This window comes from Pogona vitticeps, chromosome 3 (assembly GCF_051106095.1).
Source record: "Pogona vitticeps strain Pit_001003342236 chromosome 3, PviZW2.1, whole genome shotgun sequence".
Classification (NCBI taxonomy): domain Eukaryota; kingdom Metazoa; phylum Chordata; class Lepidosauria; order Squamata; family Agamidae; genus Pogona; species Pogona vitticeps.
The window spans coordinates 104856867-104876511 of NC_135785.1; the positions used below are offsets into that span (position 1 = coordinate 104856867).

The window sequence follows — 19645 nt, forward strand, 5'->3', positions numbered from 1 at the left end:
CCCGTGAGGGGCTCCTCATCTTCAAAGTCTGTGCACTAGCTCTCAGTCAACCTTATCTTAGGAATAACCATGCCCGTCACTGACTGATACAAATGAATAGAGAGGGTTTTCAGATGCAGAATAGAAGGACATTTATATCTTAAGAAAATAAAACAAGAAATTTTCACACCAGGAGGCAATGGCAGGAATTCCTTTGCACACCAGAATTTTCTGTCCTCCTCAGGGGCTGTTGCTGAAACAAGTGCTTGGACAAAGGGTCCTTGAAGTCAGTGGCTAGAGCCGGACAGAGCAAGCTGAAGATATTGTTTAGCAGAGTCTCCAAATCCAGAGAGAAACTGCAGATTACCTACCAGTTGCAGACACTAATGATATATATTCTACTCCCTTTTATGCCTGAAGAAGACATTTTTAAAATTTGAATACAGAGTGTCCTGGATAGATTAGTTTCCCATCTAAGATAATGGAATTCCCAATTCACAACCCCAAATCTCTGACTGTTATTTCAGATAAACTGCTTTGAAATAACCTCAGATCCACAAATGTTCCCAAAGTCCCCTCTTCAAACAGCAATCTTTCATTTCCCTTACTATGAATCTTTCCATCCTTAACCAACTGAGATTAACTTAGTCTGCCTACTAATATACAAACCTTCAAAGGTCCCCAGATCATATTTAAAAATATAGTTGGTATCTTTCTTCCTTTGAGAACACTCAAAATAAATTATATGGAAAGTACAACTGAAATATTTTAAATGAATTCACTAAGTACAGAATAGGAAATAAAGTGTTTGGTTTGTACTCCTAGCTGTAGAATAAAATAACGCTTCAGTTCAGTTTTCAAAGTCACTTCAGTTTTGGACTGATTATGGGTAAAATAAATGATATGCAATCACATTTTTAAGCATCCTACCAGGTTGTAATAAAATATACTGTACATAATAAAAGTGCATACAGACACTGCCAAAGACAGATGGAAGAGATTGGATTTTCCCCTCTTGAAATTATTTAATATCAAATTTAGAAATATGCAGTATACAAAATTCAAGATTACAAATGAGAAAACTGGCAGTATCCTTCTCACAAAGCAGGGCACTTGAGAAAATCTGTTAGCAGATTCCCAAGAATGCTAAAAATACATTTCGTTGCAGACTGCAGGGGGCTGGGGGGGAGTATATGTAGGCCCGATTCCACTGACAATAAGTAACCCGTTGTATTACGTTCTGCATTTAAAAAAAAAAAACATTAACAATAAGGTTCCTCCATGACGTAAACAGAAATATTGATTACTTTGCCACAAAGCTTACTTTCTGGTTGGAAAGTGACGTAAAATACTGTTCCACCAGAGGGTTGTTTATTTTAGCACACATATGAGACTGTAATTTATTTCAATCGTTTCTGCATATCTAAACACCTCCATCACTACACATTGCAACTTTGGGTAACCAGCAGAGGTAGTGGGAGAGGCAGAAGTAGCAACAAGAGCGGCATCAGAGTAGGGGAGAGGATGGAGGGATGGAGGGAGCCTGAGAGGAAGGGGAGGCCATGGCCAGTCCAGTGCAGGGTTGGAGGGATGAAGAGCTGTCTTTGGACAAGAAATGGATCAGAGGGGGAGATCTTCATAGGTCCACATGATTTTTATGTAGGATTACACACACACCCCAAAAATCTCAGTCATAGGCACGATCTCTGCCCACTGATTGGACAGTGGCTTGGGGATGATCCCCTGTTAAATGTCATGGGGATTCAGGAGGATCCATGCCTGGATCAGCATTTTTGCACCACTGCAAAGCCAGGCACCCTTCATTTCTGTGGTGAATTGTGGCCAGTGTGAATTGTGGCCAGTGTGAGGGCAGGGCAGGCGAACCTTAAATACAACTATTTTAAAAGCAAATGTAGACCCTCCAAGTGAGATACAACACAGCTCAAAATGAATTAAAAATTTTCCCGGAATGATGCACACACTGACCCAAATACCATCTGACTACCACATGATTTCTAATTTGATTCCATTTAGAATGCAGCTTATTGTGAGGCAAATGTCAATAAGCCCTGTTTCTTTCTGCTTGAATTCTTTAGTCTTGATTCAGTAGAGCTTGAGGGGAAAATTTAACTCCATTTCCCAGAATCCCATAGCCAGCTGGCTTAAGGATTCTGGGAATTGTAGCCAATAAGAAATGTTTCCAAGTTCTAGGATATGAGATGGGGGATGCATAGCCTCTCCTTCTGTCATAGGGGTGCTAGAAATTCCAGTGTAGCCTCCAAATTTCCTTTGGTGATTGTTTTCCTTGCATGAATGGAAAATAGAGATGGGCATGAACGGCCGGTTCAGTATTTTGTGCCAATTTGTTGATCAGCCAGACAGGTGTTTGGCACTTCAAAGCGCTGCCTCCTCCAGGAGGGGCCCATTCAGAGGCAGCACCTGACGGAGTTGAGGCAGGGAAGTTGGGCCTCTGTCTCTGAGTGGGCACTCACCAGAGGAGGTGGGGCTTTGAGGTGCAAAACACCTATATGACCATTTAAGGAGCCGGTACAAACCACCAGACTGGCTGTTCATGCACACCTCTAGTGGAAAACAACAAGAGACCTCACCTGAGGTCATATGGAGGGGCACATTAACCTTGCTCCAAATAGCGTAATTTTTCTTTGCAGAGTAATTTATTTAGTTTAAATTCATAATGGTATTATATTTTCCACTCAGTTAAATAGGGCCAATAATATGTTTATGCAGCTTTGACCTTCATTCTTATCTCGTTTCTTCCCATATAAATACTGAAGGAGCCTTTCATCTAATAATGTGAATTAGGAAAAAGAAACTTCTCTCTCTCTCTCTCTCTCTCTCTCTCTCTCTCTCTCTCTCTCTCTCTCTCTCTCTCTCTCTCTCGGAAGGTGCAGGCTGGAGGAGAGGAACCTTGAAAGGAACTGCGGACTTTCTCCTCCTCCTCCTCCTTTTCTTGTTGGAAGCTGTGCTAAACAAACTAAAAAGCATAAAATGGATTGGATGCACCTTGTCACTGGTGAAACATATGAAGTATCACTCGATGGAAATGATTCATCAAAAGGATCTGAAAGAATGCACTTGCTTCAGAAGAAGATATTCTCCTGACAAGATTATAAATTAATCCCTAGCCCCGAAGGTCTGTACTGCAGAATTCAATGGGGGAGGAGGGGAGGAGTGGGTGAACTCAGAGCCAAAGGCTACAGGCTGAACAGATTAGTCCTGCCCAAATTGCGTGTCAGGGTATATTTGCATGACTTTGGGAAACTGCTCCTGTGTGGCAAGATGCAGGACAAGTCCAAGGTATTTTGCAGCCCAAGGCAGAGATGCCAATGATGCACCCCCAAACATCAAAATGCACAGCACACAAAGGCCAGTCAAAGCAGTTTTGCCCCTGAATTAATAGTAATAAAATAAAAGTGCCCTTTTCTCACCCTGCTATTAAAAGTATAATTATAATAAATAATTATGACTGGAATTCCTGTCCTTTTCAGACATCTAGCATATGCTGGCTGAAGCACCCTCCCCATTCTGCCTACAGGTAAGTGTGGTTCTGGCAATACATGAATTAAAGTATGAAGCATATCTCTGAAGCAGGCATGCCTGCTTCCAGTCAACCTTCTGAGAGGGAGAACAGAGTTGCTCTGTCTGGCTGCCCACAACCTGTTTTGTTAGGCTACTTACAAACACACATTCTTTTTAAAACATTCTGTGTAGAAACACTGGAGAGTGCAAGATGCCCAGCAAAACCAGACTAGTCCATGTGTCATCAATGGACGTTCCTATTTTTAGCACAAGGAGAACAAACTTTTCCTTGATTTTAATCTGGGAGGGTAACCAAAAGGTTAATGCACATTTGCTCAAGACACTTTGGGCTATTAATTATTCGCTGCTACCTTTGTCTTCATGTTACTGGATGCAATGCCTGCTTTTGGTTTTGTTTAGTCGTTTAGTTGTGTTCAACTCTTCGTGGCCCCATGGACCAGAGCACGCCAGGCCCTCCTGTCTTCCACTCCCTCCCGGAGTTTGGTCAAATTCATGCTGGTAGCTTCAATGACACTGTCCAACCATCTCATCCTCTGTCGTCCCCTTCTCCTCTTGCCATCACACTTTCCCAACATCAGGGTCTTTTCCAGGGAGTCTTCTCATCAGATGGCCAACGTATTGGAGCCTCAGCTTCAGGATCTGTCCTTCCAGTGAGCACTCAGGGTTGATTTCCTTCAGAATGGATAGGTTTGTTCTCCTTGCAGTCCAGGGGACTCTCAAGAGTCACCTCCAGCACCACAATTCAAAAGCATCAATTCTTCGGTGGTCAGCTTTCTTTATGGTCCAGCTCTCACTTCCATACATCACTACTGGAAAAACCATAGCTTTGACTATGCGGATCTTTGTCGGCAAGGTGATGTCTCTGCTTTTGAAGATGCTGTCTAGGTTTGTCATCACTTTCCTCCCAAGAAGCAGGCATCTTTTCATTTTGTGGCTGCTGTCACCATCTGCAGTGATCATGGAGACCAAGAAAGTAAAATCTGTCACTGCCTCCATGTCTTCCTCTTATATTTGCCAGGAGGTGATGGGACCAGTGGCCATGATCTTAGTTTTTTTGATGTTGAGCTTCAGACCATTTTTTGCATTCGCCTCTTTCACCCTCATTAATTCTTTAATTCCTCCTCACTTTCTGCCATCAGAGTGCTTTCATCTGCATATCTGAGGTTGTTGATATTTCTTCCCACAATCTTAATTTTGGTTTGGTATTCCTCCAGTCCAGCCTTTCACATGAGGTGTTCTGCATATAAGTTAAATAAGCAGGGAGACAATATAAAGCCTTGTGGTACTCCTTTCCCAATTTTGAACCAATCAGTTGTTCCATATCCAGTTTTAACTGTTGCTTCCTGTCCCACATACAGATTTCTCAGGAGGTAGATAAGGTGGTCAGGCACTCCCATTTCTTTAAGAACTTGCCATAGTTTGGTGTGGTCCACATAGTCAAAGCCTTTTGCATAGTCAATGAAGCAGAAGTAGATGTTTTTCTGGAACTCTTTGACTTTCTCCATAATCCAGCGCATGTTAGCAATTTGGTCTCTAGTTCCTCTGTCCCTTCAAAATCCAGCTTGAACTTCTGGGAGTTCTTGGCCTGCTAGATAATTGGTTTTATTTAGTTTCAGGCATCCAGCAGTGATTCTGCAGCTTTCGCTGGGTGCTGTGTCTCCATGTTTTACATGGGCTAAACTATGCCACACCAAGCTGGAGTATTTGCCTTCAGAGGAGCATATAACCAACCCTGTAGTTCTTAGTGTTTGGAGGTTTGTACACCAACTGGTCACCAATAGCTTTCTAAGAGCCGAACAGATGTTCCACAGTTCTGAGCTCTGCTTCCTCCAGCAGGCGTCCACTTTGAGGCAGCACCCACAGAAGGCGGAGTATGGAAACAAGGGTCCTGCCTATGAGTGGATGCCCAACAGAGGAGCTGGGACTTGGAACAACATAGAACCAAAAAATACCTGTTAGGCAAATGACCAAAACACCATGAACCTCCAAGCTACCAGTTTGTGTCCATCTCTAAAACACTCTAATTGTTGTTGGTGGTCTTCCTGATTTATTCTCATAAAAAGTATTTGAATTCCCTCAGCAGAACCCAAATGCATTAATAAGAAGAGGAATCCCCAAAGTCTGGTGTACTTAAAAGTTCATATTGGCCAAAACCCTGTTGCTTAATGTAGCAAATTTCACTAGAGTAGGCCCACTATATCTATGAGGATTTAGTGAGTCAACACCTTCTTAAGTTTCATTGATTCAAATTGGTCTACGCTAACTGTGACTCACTTTAGCATAGTAATTCAGAGCAGGCCTATTTCAGTCAATGGAATTTGTGAAGAAGTTCGACTTACCAAATCCCCATTGATTCAATGGGTGTAATCTAGTGCAAATTACTATGTTATACAATAAGATTTTGCACACTAGATGAACAGTGAGAGTCAAGTTTACAGAGCCAGTTCAATATGTTGTTTTACCCATCATGGAATAGCAAAAAGTTATCTTCTGTTTGTTCAAATACAGTTGACTGAGGCAACCACTTCCGCCTGCCTAAGAGTAGGAATAACTTGCTATTACTGTTTATAAGATAACTCTCTAATACTCCCCAACATTCTTGCTGTATGATTCTGTCTGATATATGTGACAGTTAGGGTCAATGCAAGAGGCATGAGATAGCAGCAATTCACCTTCAATGTCAGTGTGGTTTAGCTCTCAAATGCCAGTGCAATGCCATTGGTCATGAGAGACTGCCCCATGTAAACCCTGCTGATACAGTTCAAAGACAACCATACAGCATAGAAATATAAAAAGCATTTGTCCAGGCATCTAATGGGCACAATTCTATTAAATTTAGTCTGCACTGGTGTGCCATTTTACAAGAAACTATTAGATCTAATTAATTGGGGGGAAAATAGGATTTTTAATTACATTGAGCCAGCCTATTGTCATCAGACTTTTTTTTTTTTTTGTAAAACATGGCAAGTACTATTTTTAACTCTGGATAATTATCTAAACAAATACTTGCCTGTTTGTTTTAATTCCAAGGTCAATTGAACACTTACGATTATTAAATGTTCTAATTAGTGCTTGTTTCTTCTCTGCAGTGTGCAAGGGACAGCAAGTAATACCCAGAGAAAAATTAAAATGCTGAAATGTGAGGTTTCACTCATTGGAAAATAAGAGTAATTAATGGGAAATTAGAGCAATCTTCAGCTCCTGGGAAGGGTGGCCTCTGGATGCTCCAGATGTTGTCTTTCATGGGCAGAGAAGCAGGTCCATGGACACTGGAAGGCCTCAGCAGAAAATAATTCCACTATGATTGCTGTCCCTCCTGCAGAGACCTACAAGTGGTCGCTTCAAGATCAGGGCACTGAAGGAGCTGCCCCTTCATTCTCTAGGGAGGCCCTCGGGAAGATTCCAAAAGTACACCAAGCCAGAAATTATTGTACTAATTCTTGTACTTTAGTGTCAATTGAAAATAACCATTTTGAAAGGTCCTCTTCGTGATTATGTGGAGCTGTGGTGGTGGGGGTTCCTTTGTCCGCCTGCTCAGACAAGGAAATTCAGGAGGACATAAAATCATCCAAGCAGGCAGGGCTAAAGGCAAGCCTTTAAAAGGCTGTCTGTCCCCTGCTTCAGCCTCTTGCCTGCTTTCCAGTCAGCCCCCCCCCTGCCCTCTGTTCTAAGAATGAGAGTAGCTGGTCGCTTTGGGAAATTTTTGACCTGTGCTTTGCATTGGCCGAAAGGTACAGGTGGTTTTTCGCCCATCCCTTTCTTACTCACTGGGAGCAATTTAAGGGCCAGTAAAGTGAGGTAATCATGTATAAATAGGTCACAATGGCAGCTGGTGCAAAAGGGAAGAGGTTCAGGTGAATTCCATGGAGACATCTATGGGTACATGTCATCCTTCTTGGAATCACACAAACAGAAGTTTCGGTGACAGGAGGGGGAGACAAGAAGACCCCATTGGTCGTTGGGCACATAGGGTCACAAGGCTCTGATGATGGCCCGCTTCAGGGGTAATATGATAATTGGCTGGGCAAAAAGTTGGACAGCACAGTTCAGTACTGGGAATTCACTCAGAAAAGAGCAGACCAGAAGTCAAGGTCAACTCCAGTCCCAGACATTTGTTTGCATTATGGTCGGAGCCCTTGCAAAAGGAGAAGTTAAAAGTAAACATTTAATAAAGTTGTGGCCCTACTTCCACCCACCTTCTGTGTCTTGCCTTATTATTCCGGGCTGGGTGGGCAAAGGAAAACCAGAGAGAGAGGAAGGAAAAATTCTGCTCCCTCACAGCTTTCTGGCCGTGCCACTTGAACTCATGGGACACATGAAACAACACTGTTGTTATTATGGAATGGCCTCTGCTCATCAGTACCACCCTAGGCTGATTCTTTCAGGCATCTGTCCTTTCCAAATTTACCTGGGAGAAAATCTCAGAATTATATGGGGATTCTTTGGTGATGGATATGTGCAAAACTGTATCTCAAATGTCATGTGCCAGATGTAGGGAAGTTCTTTAACCCATGGAGGGTCCGCATCCGCTTCGTGTAGAGGCTCTGGGTCCCTCATGCCAACTCCCCCAAGCTTCATCCCCTGTAAACCTTGGGGAGTTGTTGAAAAGAATCTCTGCTGCCATTTTAGGTAGGGGCCAGGCATAACCACAGAGTACCCCCAGCAAACTACTCTCTCTCCTAATCATGAAGGAAAATTATTTGCAAAGTGAGCCACTTTCAGGTGGTGCTTGCAGGCACCAGATGAGGGCACTCTGTCCTTCTTCCTGCCCCCCCAGAGGCAAGAGGGAGAAGAAGTAGAGTTAAAGACTCCCCCAGGGACTTCCAGGTGTTACCTAAAAGCACCATCTTCCTCTTCCTCACTCAGGGGACCATATGTGTGCAGCACCTGAGCCCCTGCCAGTTAATGTTTGCTTTTACAGAGTTCCTGCCTGTTCTACTCACTGTCAAGGAAACAGGTTAGAGCTTGATTTCAGAACTTGTTCACACAAGGGTTAGGAACAATGCACATGATCCTGTACCTAGCAGTAAATTTAGCCTGCCCTCTTCAGCCTGAACACTGGAATGGAGTTAGTCATTTGCCCAGATTAAATCTGAGCCAGTATCCTTTTGCTAGTGTCAACTAGAGAATAGACACATTGAATCAATTGCTGAATGCTCAAGTGATCACACATACAAATTCCTTTGAGTCTGTGGGTTTACTGTGCTTGGGATTAACAATAGGATACTGATCTGTGCCTTCTAAGAAGGATTGATTAACATGGCATTCCACTCCATTGACCTCATCTGGATTAATGTACTTAGTGCTGTCAAGAAACAGTATGAGCAGCCCAAACACAACTACTTTTTAATATGAGGCCATTGTAAGTCAAAACACCCTTTTAAGTTACCAATGTGTCATCCACAAAAGACTTCACTAACACTACATAGCAGGCAATTGTTCTACCATCTCCTTTTTATTTTAAATGAGCAAACATAACCTTCCACAGGATCTTGTTTTTAGAAGAAGGTTAAAAACAAAACCAAATGAGAACATTAGAAGGAGAGAAAAATCTCAGAGAACTTGCATTTCTTCTTAGTACTGTAGTGTTTTTGAGTGAGCAAAGTCTCTTTCTTCAGAAATGGAAGACTATGTCTGTCTTGCAAATTGCACATTGCATATTGTAGGTACATATTTATAAGGGAGTAAGGCTAGAGTTTTGCTAACATTACTGGAAGGCAGATATACTTGGGCTGTGCTTTTGACAACACAACATGCACAGAGAGGGAGGGGGAGAGAAGGTAATCATGCACAAAACATTTGGCTCTTAGAACGTTGCTTTTAGAGACACAGGATACAACCTGATGTCTGCAAATGAGGCGGGCGGGATAGGCTAGCCTTTTCTGGTGAGTAAGAAGGACATTTCTATTGTGATGACTATTGGTTGATACCTCAGGGACATTAACTTGCTTTACACTTTGGAAGATTTTTTTTGCTTTTAACCTTTACGTATTGTCATATACTGGGATTCTTTTGTAACTTGTGTTGAATGATTTGTGGATCACTGCCCCACATTATTGGGATCTCTTGCAGTAGGTTTAGCAATGTGGTTGAGGTTTTACCTATGCTTCTTATGTTTCCATATAACAGTAAGAACTTGGGTTTCTCTCCTCCACTGAATGGGGCCAACTTACAGATAATGAGAGTATGTTACTTCAGCATCTCTTCATCATGTTTTGTTGAAACATATACAAAATTTTGTTTGCCTCAACATAGGAAAATAGCTCGATATTGTTGTGTTTCTCCATTGTGCAAGACTGAAAAGCTATCATTTTCTCACCAGAACATTTAGCACAACTGGCAAAAAAATATATCTCTTCTCCAATTCACTTCTGAATTTAGTAAACACACATTCACTACTGTTTCTTATTTTTTTACAGGGGAGGGGACTTTGAAAAGCTATCCTTTCCTTGCCCAAATATTTAGATTGGCAAGAACACTTATAGTATAGTATAATCAGTTCTAGATAATGAAAAAATATTAAAGTGTGACATTTATCCCATATCATCATCTCACAGAATCTCTTTGTAGATTTCTACTCTAAAATACTCCCCACTGAGTTCCATGAGACAGTATGAGTGGGGTCTGTATAAGAAGAAAGCCTCTTCCATTTTTTTTAAGCAACAAGATTTATCACAAAATGAAAAGAGCCTTGGATTGAAGGCACTATTTCTCTTTCTTGCCACTGTGACTGCAATACATTTCCTGTCCAGTAACACTGCCAAAGTTTCACACAAAGCAAAGTGTGATGCTCCTTTACAGTAGGTATGAAACATTATCATGGATTGGGTGGGAAGAACTTTGGAAACTCTAGCAAATACTTTAGACTGGTTCTTCAAATGAGGTTATCCTGATGTTTTGCTTAAGACGCAATGAAGAAATTCCTGTAGAGCAAGGACATCTGAAGAATTTTAACAAGACTAGCAAACTGTTTCAGGCCCGTCCCACACATACCTAATAGGGTTACTCTCCTTGTAATAGTGGGAGGAATAGTGTTTTTGGAGAAATGCATGATTCTTTTGATCAAGAAGGGAAACTTAATGTCTTATAATGATTCCTATCAATAGGAAGTTAGTAAGATGGCCATCAAAGGTTTTCTCCAGGTTGGATCTTAATGTGAACCAGAGACAAAGTCCTTCCTCCTGTGCCACCTACTCACCTAGCTGGCTGATAATGTTGCAGCTATGGAAGCAAGCTGACAACAGTGTCTATCAGTCTTCTCATCTCTTGCAGTCCCCCCTCTTCTCTGAGTTCCTAAGATGTTACTACAGCAATGTTTTTCACAGGTGGTTGCCTGAGTTATAATTTTCCTACTCATCTTGATCGTCTTATTGAAGATATTGGACACCTTAAGAAAACTAGAAATGTTACCAGAATGCTCAGCATGTGAGCCCCAGAGGTTTGTAATGCGTGCTTCAAAATTGGATTGAGTTCCCTAAGCTATTCAAGTTCCCCATTGCCAGAGCCCAACAGCTATTGCAGGAGGAAGAGGAGGAGGAGGAGGAAAAAAAGCTACTTGGTAAGTGGAGGGGGTTACCTATGAAGATAAAATGTAAAACTCTCTAGGGGAATATCCTCTCATTTCTTTCTCCTAGTTGTAAATGCTGGTCCTCAACTTAACTGAGGCAGGGAAGTTTTCTCTTGAGAGAACTACATTTCCTACAATCCTTTGGAAGTACAGTGGTGCCTCTCTTAACAGGCGCCCTGTTTAACGACGAAACCGCTTAACAATGAAGATTTTGCGATCGCTTTTGCGATTGCATTGCGATGTTCCCTATAGGAAAAAATCGCTTTGCGATCATTGGTACGCTGTTTTGCTTACTGATTACCGCATAGCGATGTTTTTCCAACAGCTGATCGGTGGTTCCAAAATGGGCGCCAAAAAAAAATGGCCACCCGTTGTGTTTTGGGACAGATTCCTCGCTTACCGGGCAGCGAAAATGGCTGCCGTATGGAGGATTTTCACTTTAAGGTGAGTTTTAAGCCCATAGGAACGCATTGAAGGGGTTTCAATGCATTCCTATGGGCTTTTAAAAATTGCATTGTGACAATTTTTGCTGCATGGATTATCGTCGCTATGTGAGGCACCACTGTGTAAAATGCTGCTGGTGCAGTCTGGTTCCTGGGCGGCTCAAATTGACTTTGCAAAGCAGAAATTTGAAAAATCTGTGTTTGATATACTTAGATTCTATAAAACCAAAGGAGGGCATGTAGTCCCACCATGAAATTTACAAAATTAAGCTACTTCCCCAGAGGAAATATGGGGAACTGGAAACCTACCCTCCCTAGATGTAATCCAAAATAAATTTGCTTGATTACTCCTGACAGTTCCCCCTTCAACCCCCTCAGCATTTCCTAAATTAGAACTGGTACTGATGTCAATAAAGACATTATTCTATAAGTTAATAATTAATTACTAACTGAAAATTTTGTTCATCACTCCATCAAAATTTTTAATAGCTTCATATGGGGAGATGAATTTTGGATCGTGGAATTTTTTTGCACTGCACCTACCTGTAGCTGCTAAACCTGGATTCTCCAAAGAGTATGTTAGACACCTTGGCCTACCCACTACAAAACATTTACTGAAACAGAGATTGTCTGACCACTGGGTTCAAACGGAGTTAGATTTGTTAGGCACCCTAAAAACGGCCCTTTTATATAAGAACATTTTACCCTAGCCTTTAAATCTTCCATTTCATTTTGCTGATTTAACATGTTTTGATTATAGAAAAGCTTTTACTCAGGCACATTTTGATATGTTACCACTAGCTAGTTTACTAGGACGGTATACACAAATTCCATATCACAAGAGAGTTTGCTCTTGTGACCAAATTTCAGTGGAGAATTTGGCACATGTAGTGCTCTATTGTCCACTGTTTGAGACCTATCGCAAAAGACTTCTTAACTCTATTTTTACATTATTGTATTTTGATTGTTTTATCTTTTTATCTTTTTATTGTATTCAAATTGCTGTAAGCCGCCCAGAGACCTTTGGGTAGTGTTGATGGCATATAAGTTAAATAAATAATAATAAAAAATAATAGTAATTTTACAAAAACGTTCTAGTAATTCTGAACAAGAAAAAGCTTAAGATCCTACTTTCTGACAGAGACAAATTTGTCACTTTCTGAATGGCACGGTTTATCTCTACATTGTTAAAAATGAAATCTGTATCCCCCGATTCTGCCAATTAAGTCAATACTTAACTGTATCTTTGGGGTTATTCCCCTCGCGATAAGTGCTTGCTGCTAGCATTGGTTAATGCCTTCCATCTGCCTTTGTCCTATCCTTAGATGTTAAAACTTTGTGCCGTAATAGAAATCAACTTGATTTGATTCAAAATGGCTTTTAATATTTTATGTACTGTATTACCATGGACTATATTATATTGCTTATATTGTTTTATATTGTTTTATCTGATGTATGTTGCAATGGCCTGTGTGTCATGCAATAAACTTATTTTGCTTGCTTGCATGCAACATTTGAGGCATAAAGGAGGGAGGGAGGAGTAAAAGACTTCCCATTGTTGCTGTAACTGTTCCAGAGATGCCAAAGCTGCCAGATAACAGGCTTTGGGGAGAGGTGGTTCACAAGCTCATTGTGGGGACAATTAAAAATAGGACAGATACTGATGACCTAACAAAAAAGGGGGACGGGAATCACCAAAAAGGACAATGTTTCCTCAAATTCAGTCTTATAAATGAGACTAAAGAAAAATAATTTGATTAAAATAAAAAGAGATGCACCTCCAACCTCCCTTGGAGAGCCCTTTGTTGCCACCCAGGTAAAGTGAAAGAGCACTAAACCTGTGGTGGCAGCCCCTTGACATAGTGAGGAAAAGTTCCATCACTTTCATCTTCACCCCAGCCTTTTCTTCCTCCTCCATGTAGAGGAAGCAGCAACCAGTTTCTCAAAGGAAACTACCATGGTAGAAAAGGTAATTTGGCAGGTAGCTGTGTTAGTCTTGCTCCCACCAAGATCTACTCAGATCACCCGTATGAGTCAGGACGTGAGGCTGAGGAGCCTGACGCCGAGGGAGGCCCGGGGGGAAAAGACTCGAAGCCGTGTCTTCTCGGCGGTGGCTCCTCGCCTTTGGAACAAACTTCCTCCAGAGATTTGCAAGGCCCCTACGCTGGGGTACTTTCAAATGCCAGCTGAAAACATGGGCGTACATCCAAGCCTTCCCTCCTGTCAACTACTGATTTCTTTTGTTTTGCTATTTATTATTTATTTATTCCTGCACTATTTGTTATTGTTGTATGCTAATGTTTTTATGTTTTTTTAATTGTTTTGATATTCTGTAAGCTGCCCAGAGTGGTAGAATATACCAGACAGGCGGGATAGAAATAAATAAATAAATAAATAAATAAATAAATAAATAAATAAATAAATAAATAAATAAATAAATAAATAAATAAATAAATAGTCTGTTGTAACGATTTATACCAAAAGTAGTCACATAGCACCTATTATACTTATTATATCTTTTATCTTTCATAAACTTTGTGTGTCCAAACACTCTTCTTCAGTTCACTCACAGACCCTCTGACAAAACTATCCTGGCCACCAAGGACATAGAAGCCCCCTGTATGAACATTCCACACACAGACAGACTACCAGCCATAAGGAATGCAATTTGAAATGAGGACACATAATGGAACAGCCATGGGCACTCCCATAGAACCACAATATGCAAATATATTAATAACTGACTTGGAACACTTTCCTAGCAGATGTCCCCAAAAACATGTCTCTGATATATTGCTAATATTTTTATTATCTAAACCCATGGAAAAGAAGTACTGGAGACATTGCACCAGAAGTTCAATAACTTTCATTCTAACACCAGCTTCAGCCTGGAGCAATCTAAGCAGCAGCTGCATTTTCTGGACACTGTTGTGAAACTACAACATGAGCATATTAGCATCACACTATATAGAAAGCCCACTGGCTGTTACTCATACTTGCATTCTCCCAGCTTCTGCGCTGCCAAGCTTGCCACAACCAAGTCCTTGGGTGTAATCACATCTACTCAGGTACATAGAAAGGAGACTCCCGACTTGTAGAACTACAAAAATATTTCTCAGACTACAATAATCAAGCAAGATGGCTAAAGAACAGATTAATAGGGCAAGACTGATATTCAGAAACAACCGACTACAAGACAGATTCAGAAGAAGAAAATGACCGAAAACTATTTGTTGACACCATCAGCTTACAGCAGAAACCACTCACATTGTATCATCAAAGATATGTATATATGACCCATTTAGACAACAGTATTTCATTTTCCCAAGTTCTTGGTGACCAGCCTGTACTTGCTTACAGACAACCTCCCCCCATCTCAAACAACTCATGACATACAATGGACTAGACAACACAGATACAGAGACCTGGACAAAACCCTTCTACAAATCTAGATGCCGACTGTGGCCTCACATCCATTCTGGCACCACAATTGCAGGTACCAACAATGTCACCCATGACATCAGCAGCTCAGTTACTTGTTCATCTGATAACCTGCTCTATGCCACGGAAGATTGTCTTCGGACAAACGCTGGCTCTATGGCTTGGAAACAGGGATGAGCACCGCCTCCTAGAGTCAAACACGACTGGACAAAAATTACCTTTACCTTTATGCCATCCTTGTGGAGAATCGATTAGGTTATCAGATGAACAATGCCCTCCTGTGCTTTATATAAGAGAAACAGGACAATCTCTATGCAAGAGAATAAATGGACACAAACCTAGCATCAGAAAACAACATACAAAAACTACTTTCAGAATATGCCGGTCTGCCAGGACATTCAATAAATGACCTGAAAGTTACTGTCGTAGAGAGAGAGAAAACCCAACAAAACAAGATTGCAAAGAGAGACAGCTGAACTCAGATCCATCAGTAAATTGCAGAGTGTCCCAAAGAGACTGAATATCAATTAAGGTTTCTTATATCATTGTATACATTAATAAACTGTTCTCCTGACTGTTCTTATTAGATTGAAATGTTTTGCTGCTCATCCAAGTACGAAACATTTCAACCAACCGAGAAAGAAGTCCAGTTGCCATGATTCAGCTTCCAGATGACCTCACCTGGATGACTAAGAATCTTCACAGATCTAGTTCTCTTGACAGTATTTTGCATGGATCAGATTCTTCACCAGACCTTCCAAAGGTCAAAGGCAAGAGTGACACCTTTATTAAATGACTAAAACAATAAACCACTGGTACAGGAATTGACCCTAAAAGAAACCTTCTGTTGCCTTCATGCTTTATAGCTTGAATGAAACTGTCCAGGATTAGGAAACCAGCATTTTAATATTTAATTACTTTTGTTGGTAATTTCATTATGACTTCTCTACAATGGCCTATATAACACATACACCTTTGTTTCATCCACTCTAATATGTCTGAGAAAGTGGATTAATCCACCAAAGTTTACATTGGAACATAAAAGTTAGGCTATAAGGTACTACCATGTTGTTTTTTTCCCCCATGCCCACAGCCAAAAAGAAACTTCAGTTTCTAAACAGGCAACGGTGGCGGGGAAAGCAATCACAGAGTAATTGGCACTATCCATCCAGGGGGTGTGCTAAGCCTGACGAAGTGGAATTTTCTTCACAAAAGTTAGCAAGTTGATTTTTTTTTTAGTGATCCAATAGAAGGTATCACACACTCTTACATTTGTGTAATTCCACGTTCTTGGATTTTGTTTGCTATTTTGTTTTGGTTTTGTCTCTTTATAAAAATCACCTGGAAGGTCACATATGTTGCTCCAGCCAGGGTGATTATTTGTACAAACAGCATGTCATTTTACTAATGGGCACTTTCTGAATTACTCTTCCATGTCTCTCTTGCCTGCTCTAGTCTATATTTAAATTGCTCTTTGCCCTTTATGGACTTTCTTCATTACATTTTGGAATGAATATTCATAACACCATTCAGGTTGTGTGATTGCTCCAGCATTGACCTTGAAAGCTCAACTTGTACGTTAAAAAAAACCCCTGTAAATAGACTGATGAAATGGTTGTATAATCTCAGAGATGGAAAGTATTTTGTTATGGAAAGCATTCTTTATTACAATGATGGATACCCACTCACTCTGAATTGTAAACAACAATAAACCCTTTCCTTACGTTACAAGGTTCTTCTGCAAAAATATAATTTTATTATTTAATTTATTTAAAATATTTTTACCCCACCTTTCTCCTTAGAAAAGGACCCAAGGCAGCTTACAACATTAAAAGACAATATTTAAGAACAAAACAATGAGTATACAAAGATGGTGGCTGTCATTAAAAGACAATAATGAAAGCTAAAAAGACTAAGTCTAGAAATATAAAAAAAGGAACAAACAAATTAGAAATTTAGAAATGGGAAAGACAAGCAATACTAAAAACACAGTCAAAGCAGTAATGCAGGGGTGTCAAACTCAAATTCATCGGGGGCCGCATCAGCAGTTTGGTCCCCATCAAAGGGCCAGTTGTATCTGTAGGTGTATGTGTCCACTCTTTACTATCATAAATTAATGTCACTGCATTCAATTATTACTGGTTTTTGTAATAATGTACATATACAAATATTGCCAAACACTGTTTATTAAACATTTGGAAATCACAAGGCATTACCTTTTTTTTAACTTTTTAACTTTTTAAACTTTTCTGACTTTTTTAACATTTACTAGATCGCTGCCATCGATTTCCTAAGGTCAGTCCATCGATGTCTGGCGTTAGGTCTTGTGCTGTAGCAATCCGCAAAACAGCATGGAGGTTATCATCAGTGATGCGTGATCTGAGCTTGGTCTTGTTCAGATTCATGACTGAAAACATCTGTTCACATAGATAAGTGCTCCCAAACATGGACAGAACACGTGCAGCTTGAAGTCGGAGCTGTGGCATCAAAGCAGGGGGGAGGAGACGGTAAAAGTCGTCGACTGTCGCATCCTGGAACTTCGCTTTCAGGCTGCTGTTGGACTGAAGTTCTATTAATTCCATTTGAAGGTGATGTGGTGCACTGTCAACATCGATGTTGAAGGGATTGGCAAAGCTGGTAAAGGTTAAGTTTTGTTCTTTAAAATCAGAAAAGCGTCGATTGAATTCGTCAATCAGCCGATTCACTTTGGTACCCAATCGAGCACATGAAAAAGTACCTGGGAATGAGGTTGAAATGCTCTGGCAGATAGGAAAGTGGGCAAGACTTTTTTTTTCAAGCTGTGACTTCCATAGGCGCAGTTTCTTCTGGAAAGCTGTTATTGCGTCATACATTGAGGTTATGACTTGTTTGCGGCCTTGCAGCCTCAGATTCAGTTGGGCGAGATGCTCTGTTATGTCACACAACATGGCAAAATCGCACAGCCAGTTTGGATCTGACAGTTCTGACAAGGGCTTCCCTTTACTTTGCATAAAAAGATTAATTTCTTCCAAAAGCTCAAAAAATCTCTTGAGAACGGTGCTCCTACTCAGCCACCTTACTTCTGTATGGTATGGCACATCTGTATGTTCCATGCTCACCTCCTTCAAAAATTGTTGGAACTGACGATGATTCAGACCCCGTGCACGCAGAAAATTCACTGTTTTCGTGACTGTGGACATTATGTGATCCAGTTGCAGAACCTTGCCACACAGAGCTTCTTGGTGGATAATGCAGTGATAAGTTATCAGTGGCGTGTGGCAATTACTTTTTTCCATTTTCTCTTTTAACAGTCCTACCAAGCCATTTCTCATTCCACACATTGCTGGTGCGCCATCAGTAGTTAGTCCCACCAACTTTTCCCAAGGTAATTTCATTTTATTTACGGATTCCTCCACTGCATTGAAGATGTCCCTCCCAGTTGTTGTCCCATACATGGCGACAACATCCAAGAGCTCCTCACTGACAGACAAGTCTTCCTTCACACCTCTTACAAAAATAGCTAGATGAGCTGTATCAGTATTGTCAGTGCTTTCATCAACAGCTAATGAAAATGCCACATAACTGCATGCCTCTTCAGCCAACTTTGTTTTAAGATTACAGGCTAGGTCCCTGACTCGGTCTGTGATGGTGTTTCTTGACAAACTGACATTGTAAAAAGCCTGTCTCTGCTCAGGGCACACCTGTTCACACACCTTCAGCATACACTTCTTTACAAATGCACCTTCTGAAAAGCACTTTGAAGCTCGCGCAATTTCTTCAGCCACAAGATAGCTGGCTTTCACTGCTGCATCATTTTTTGCTGTCATTTTTGAAAAAATATTCAGTTGAGAATGCAGGCTACCTTTTAATTCTTTGACCTTTTGTTGCTTTTCCTGGTGGCTAAAGTTAGCAAATTGGGCTCCATGTTTGGTCTCAAAGTGCCGGCGTAAATTGTATTCCTTCATCACTGCCACTGCCTCATAGCAAATAAGACATACCGGCTTGTCTCTAGTAATCACAAACATGTATTCACTTTCCCATCTCTCCTGAAATTGCCTTCCCTCTGCATCAACTTTTCTTTTCTTGGACATTTCAGGGGTATTTGATTGTAGTTTATGGTCCTTATACCATTGTAAAGTGACATGGAAGTGGTAAGTATATCCAAAGTTTACCGCTCCACCTGCCTTATATGTGCCCAGCAATCTGCCCCCTTTTATAGTGCCCAGCCATAATTGACCATGTCCACCCCCCTTCCAGCCCGGCCCCACGTCACCCGCCTGCTTGCACCGCAACCCCATCAGGCTCAACACCTCCCTGAGGGGACCCCCCCAAACCTTCAACCTTCTTCCTCCTCCCCCACTCCAGCACCCCTTATTTCCGTTCCCCTCCCTCCCTTCCCCCTCCAGGCCCTTTGCTTTCTTCCCACCTCAGCAGAGTCCGGCTTTCTCTCTTCCTGCCCACCCTCGCCCCCGCCCATTAGGGGAACGGGATCTGGTGTTGGGGAGGCGGTCTGATGATCCCTTCTGCTGGATCCCACCGCGAGGGCCCCGCACCCTTTCCTTGAGGAGGGTGGGATGGATGGACGGAGGGGGAGGGTGGGTGGCTCGCCCGGCCCGAGCCTTGCAAGCCTTCCTTTCCAGTCCACACACACACACACACACACACACACACACCC

At 41.4% G+C, this 19645-nt stretch overlaps 1 protein-coding gene across 1 annotated transcript; it reads right to left on the minus strand.

Moving 5' to 3' along the window:
• Positions 1–17249: 17249 nt before the first annotated feature.
• On the minus strand, positions 17250–19061 carry LOC140705740 (general transcription factor II-I repeat domain-containing protein 2-like). Its single transcript, XM_072994397.2, has one exon. The coding sequence runs from the start codon at positions 19059–19061 to the stop codon at positions 17250–17252; it is 1812 nt and encodes a 603-aa protein (XP_072850498.2).
• Positions 19062–19645: the final 584 nt, after the last annotated feature.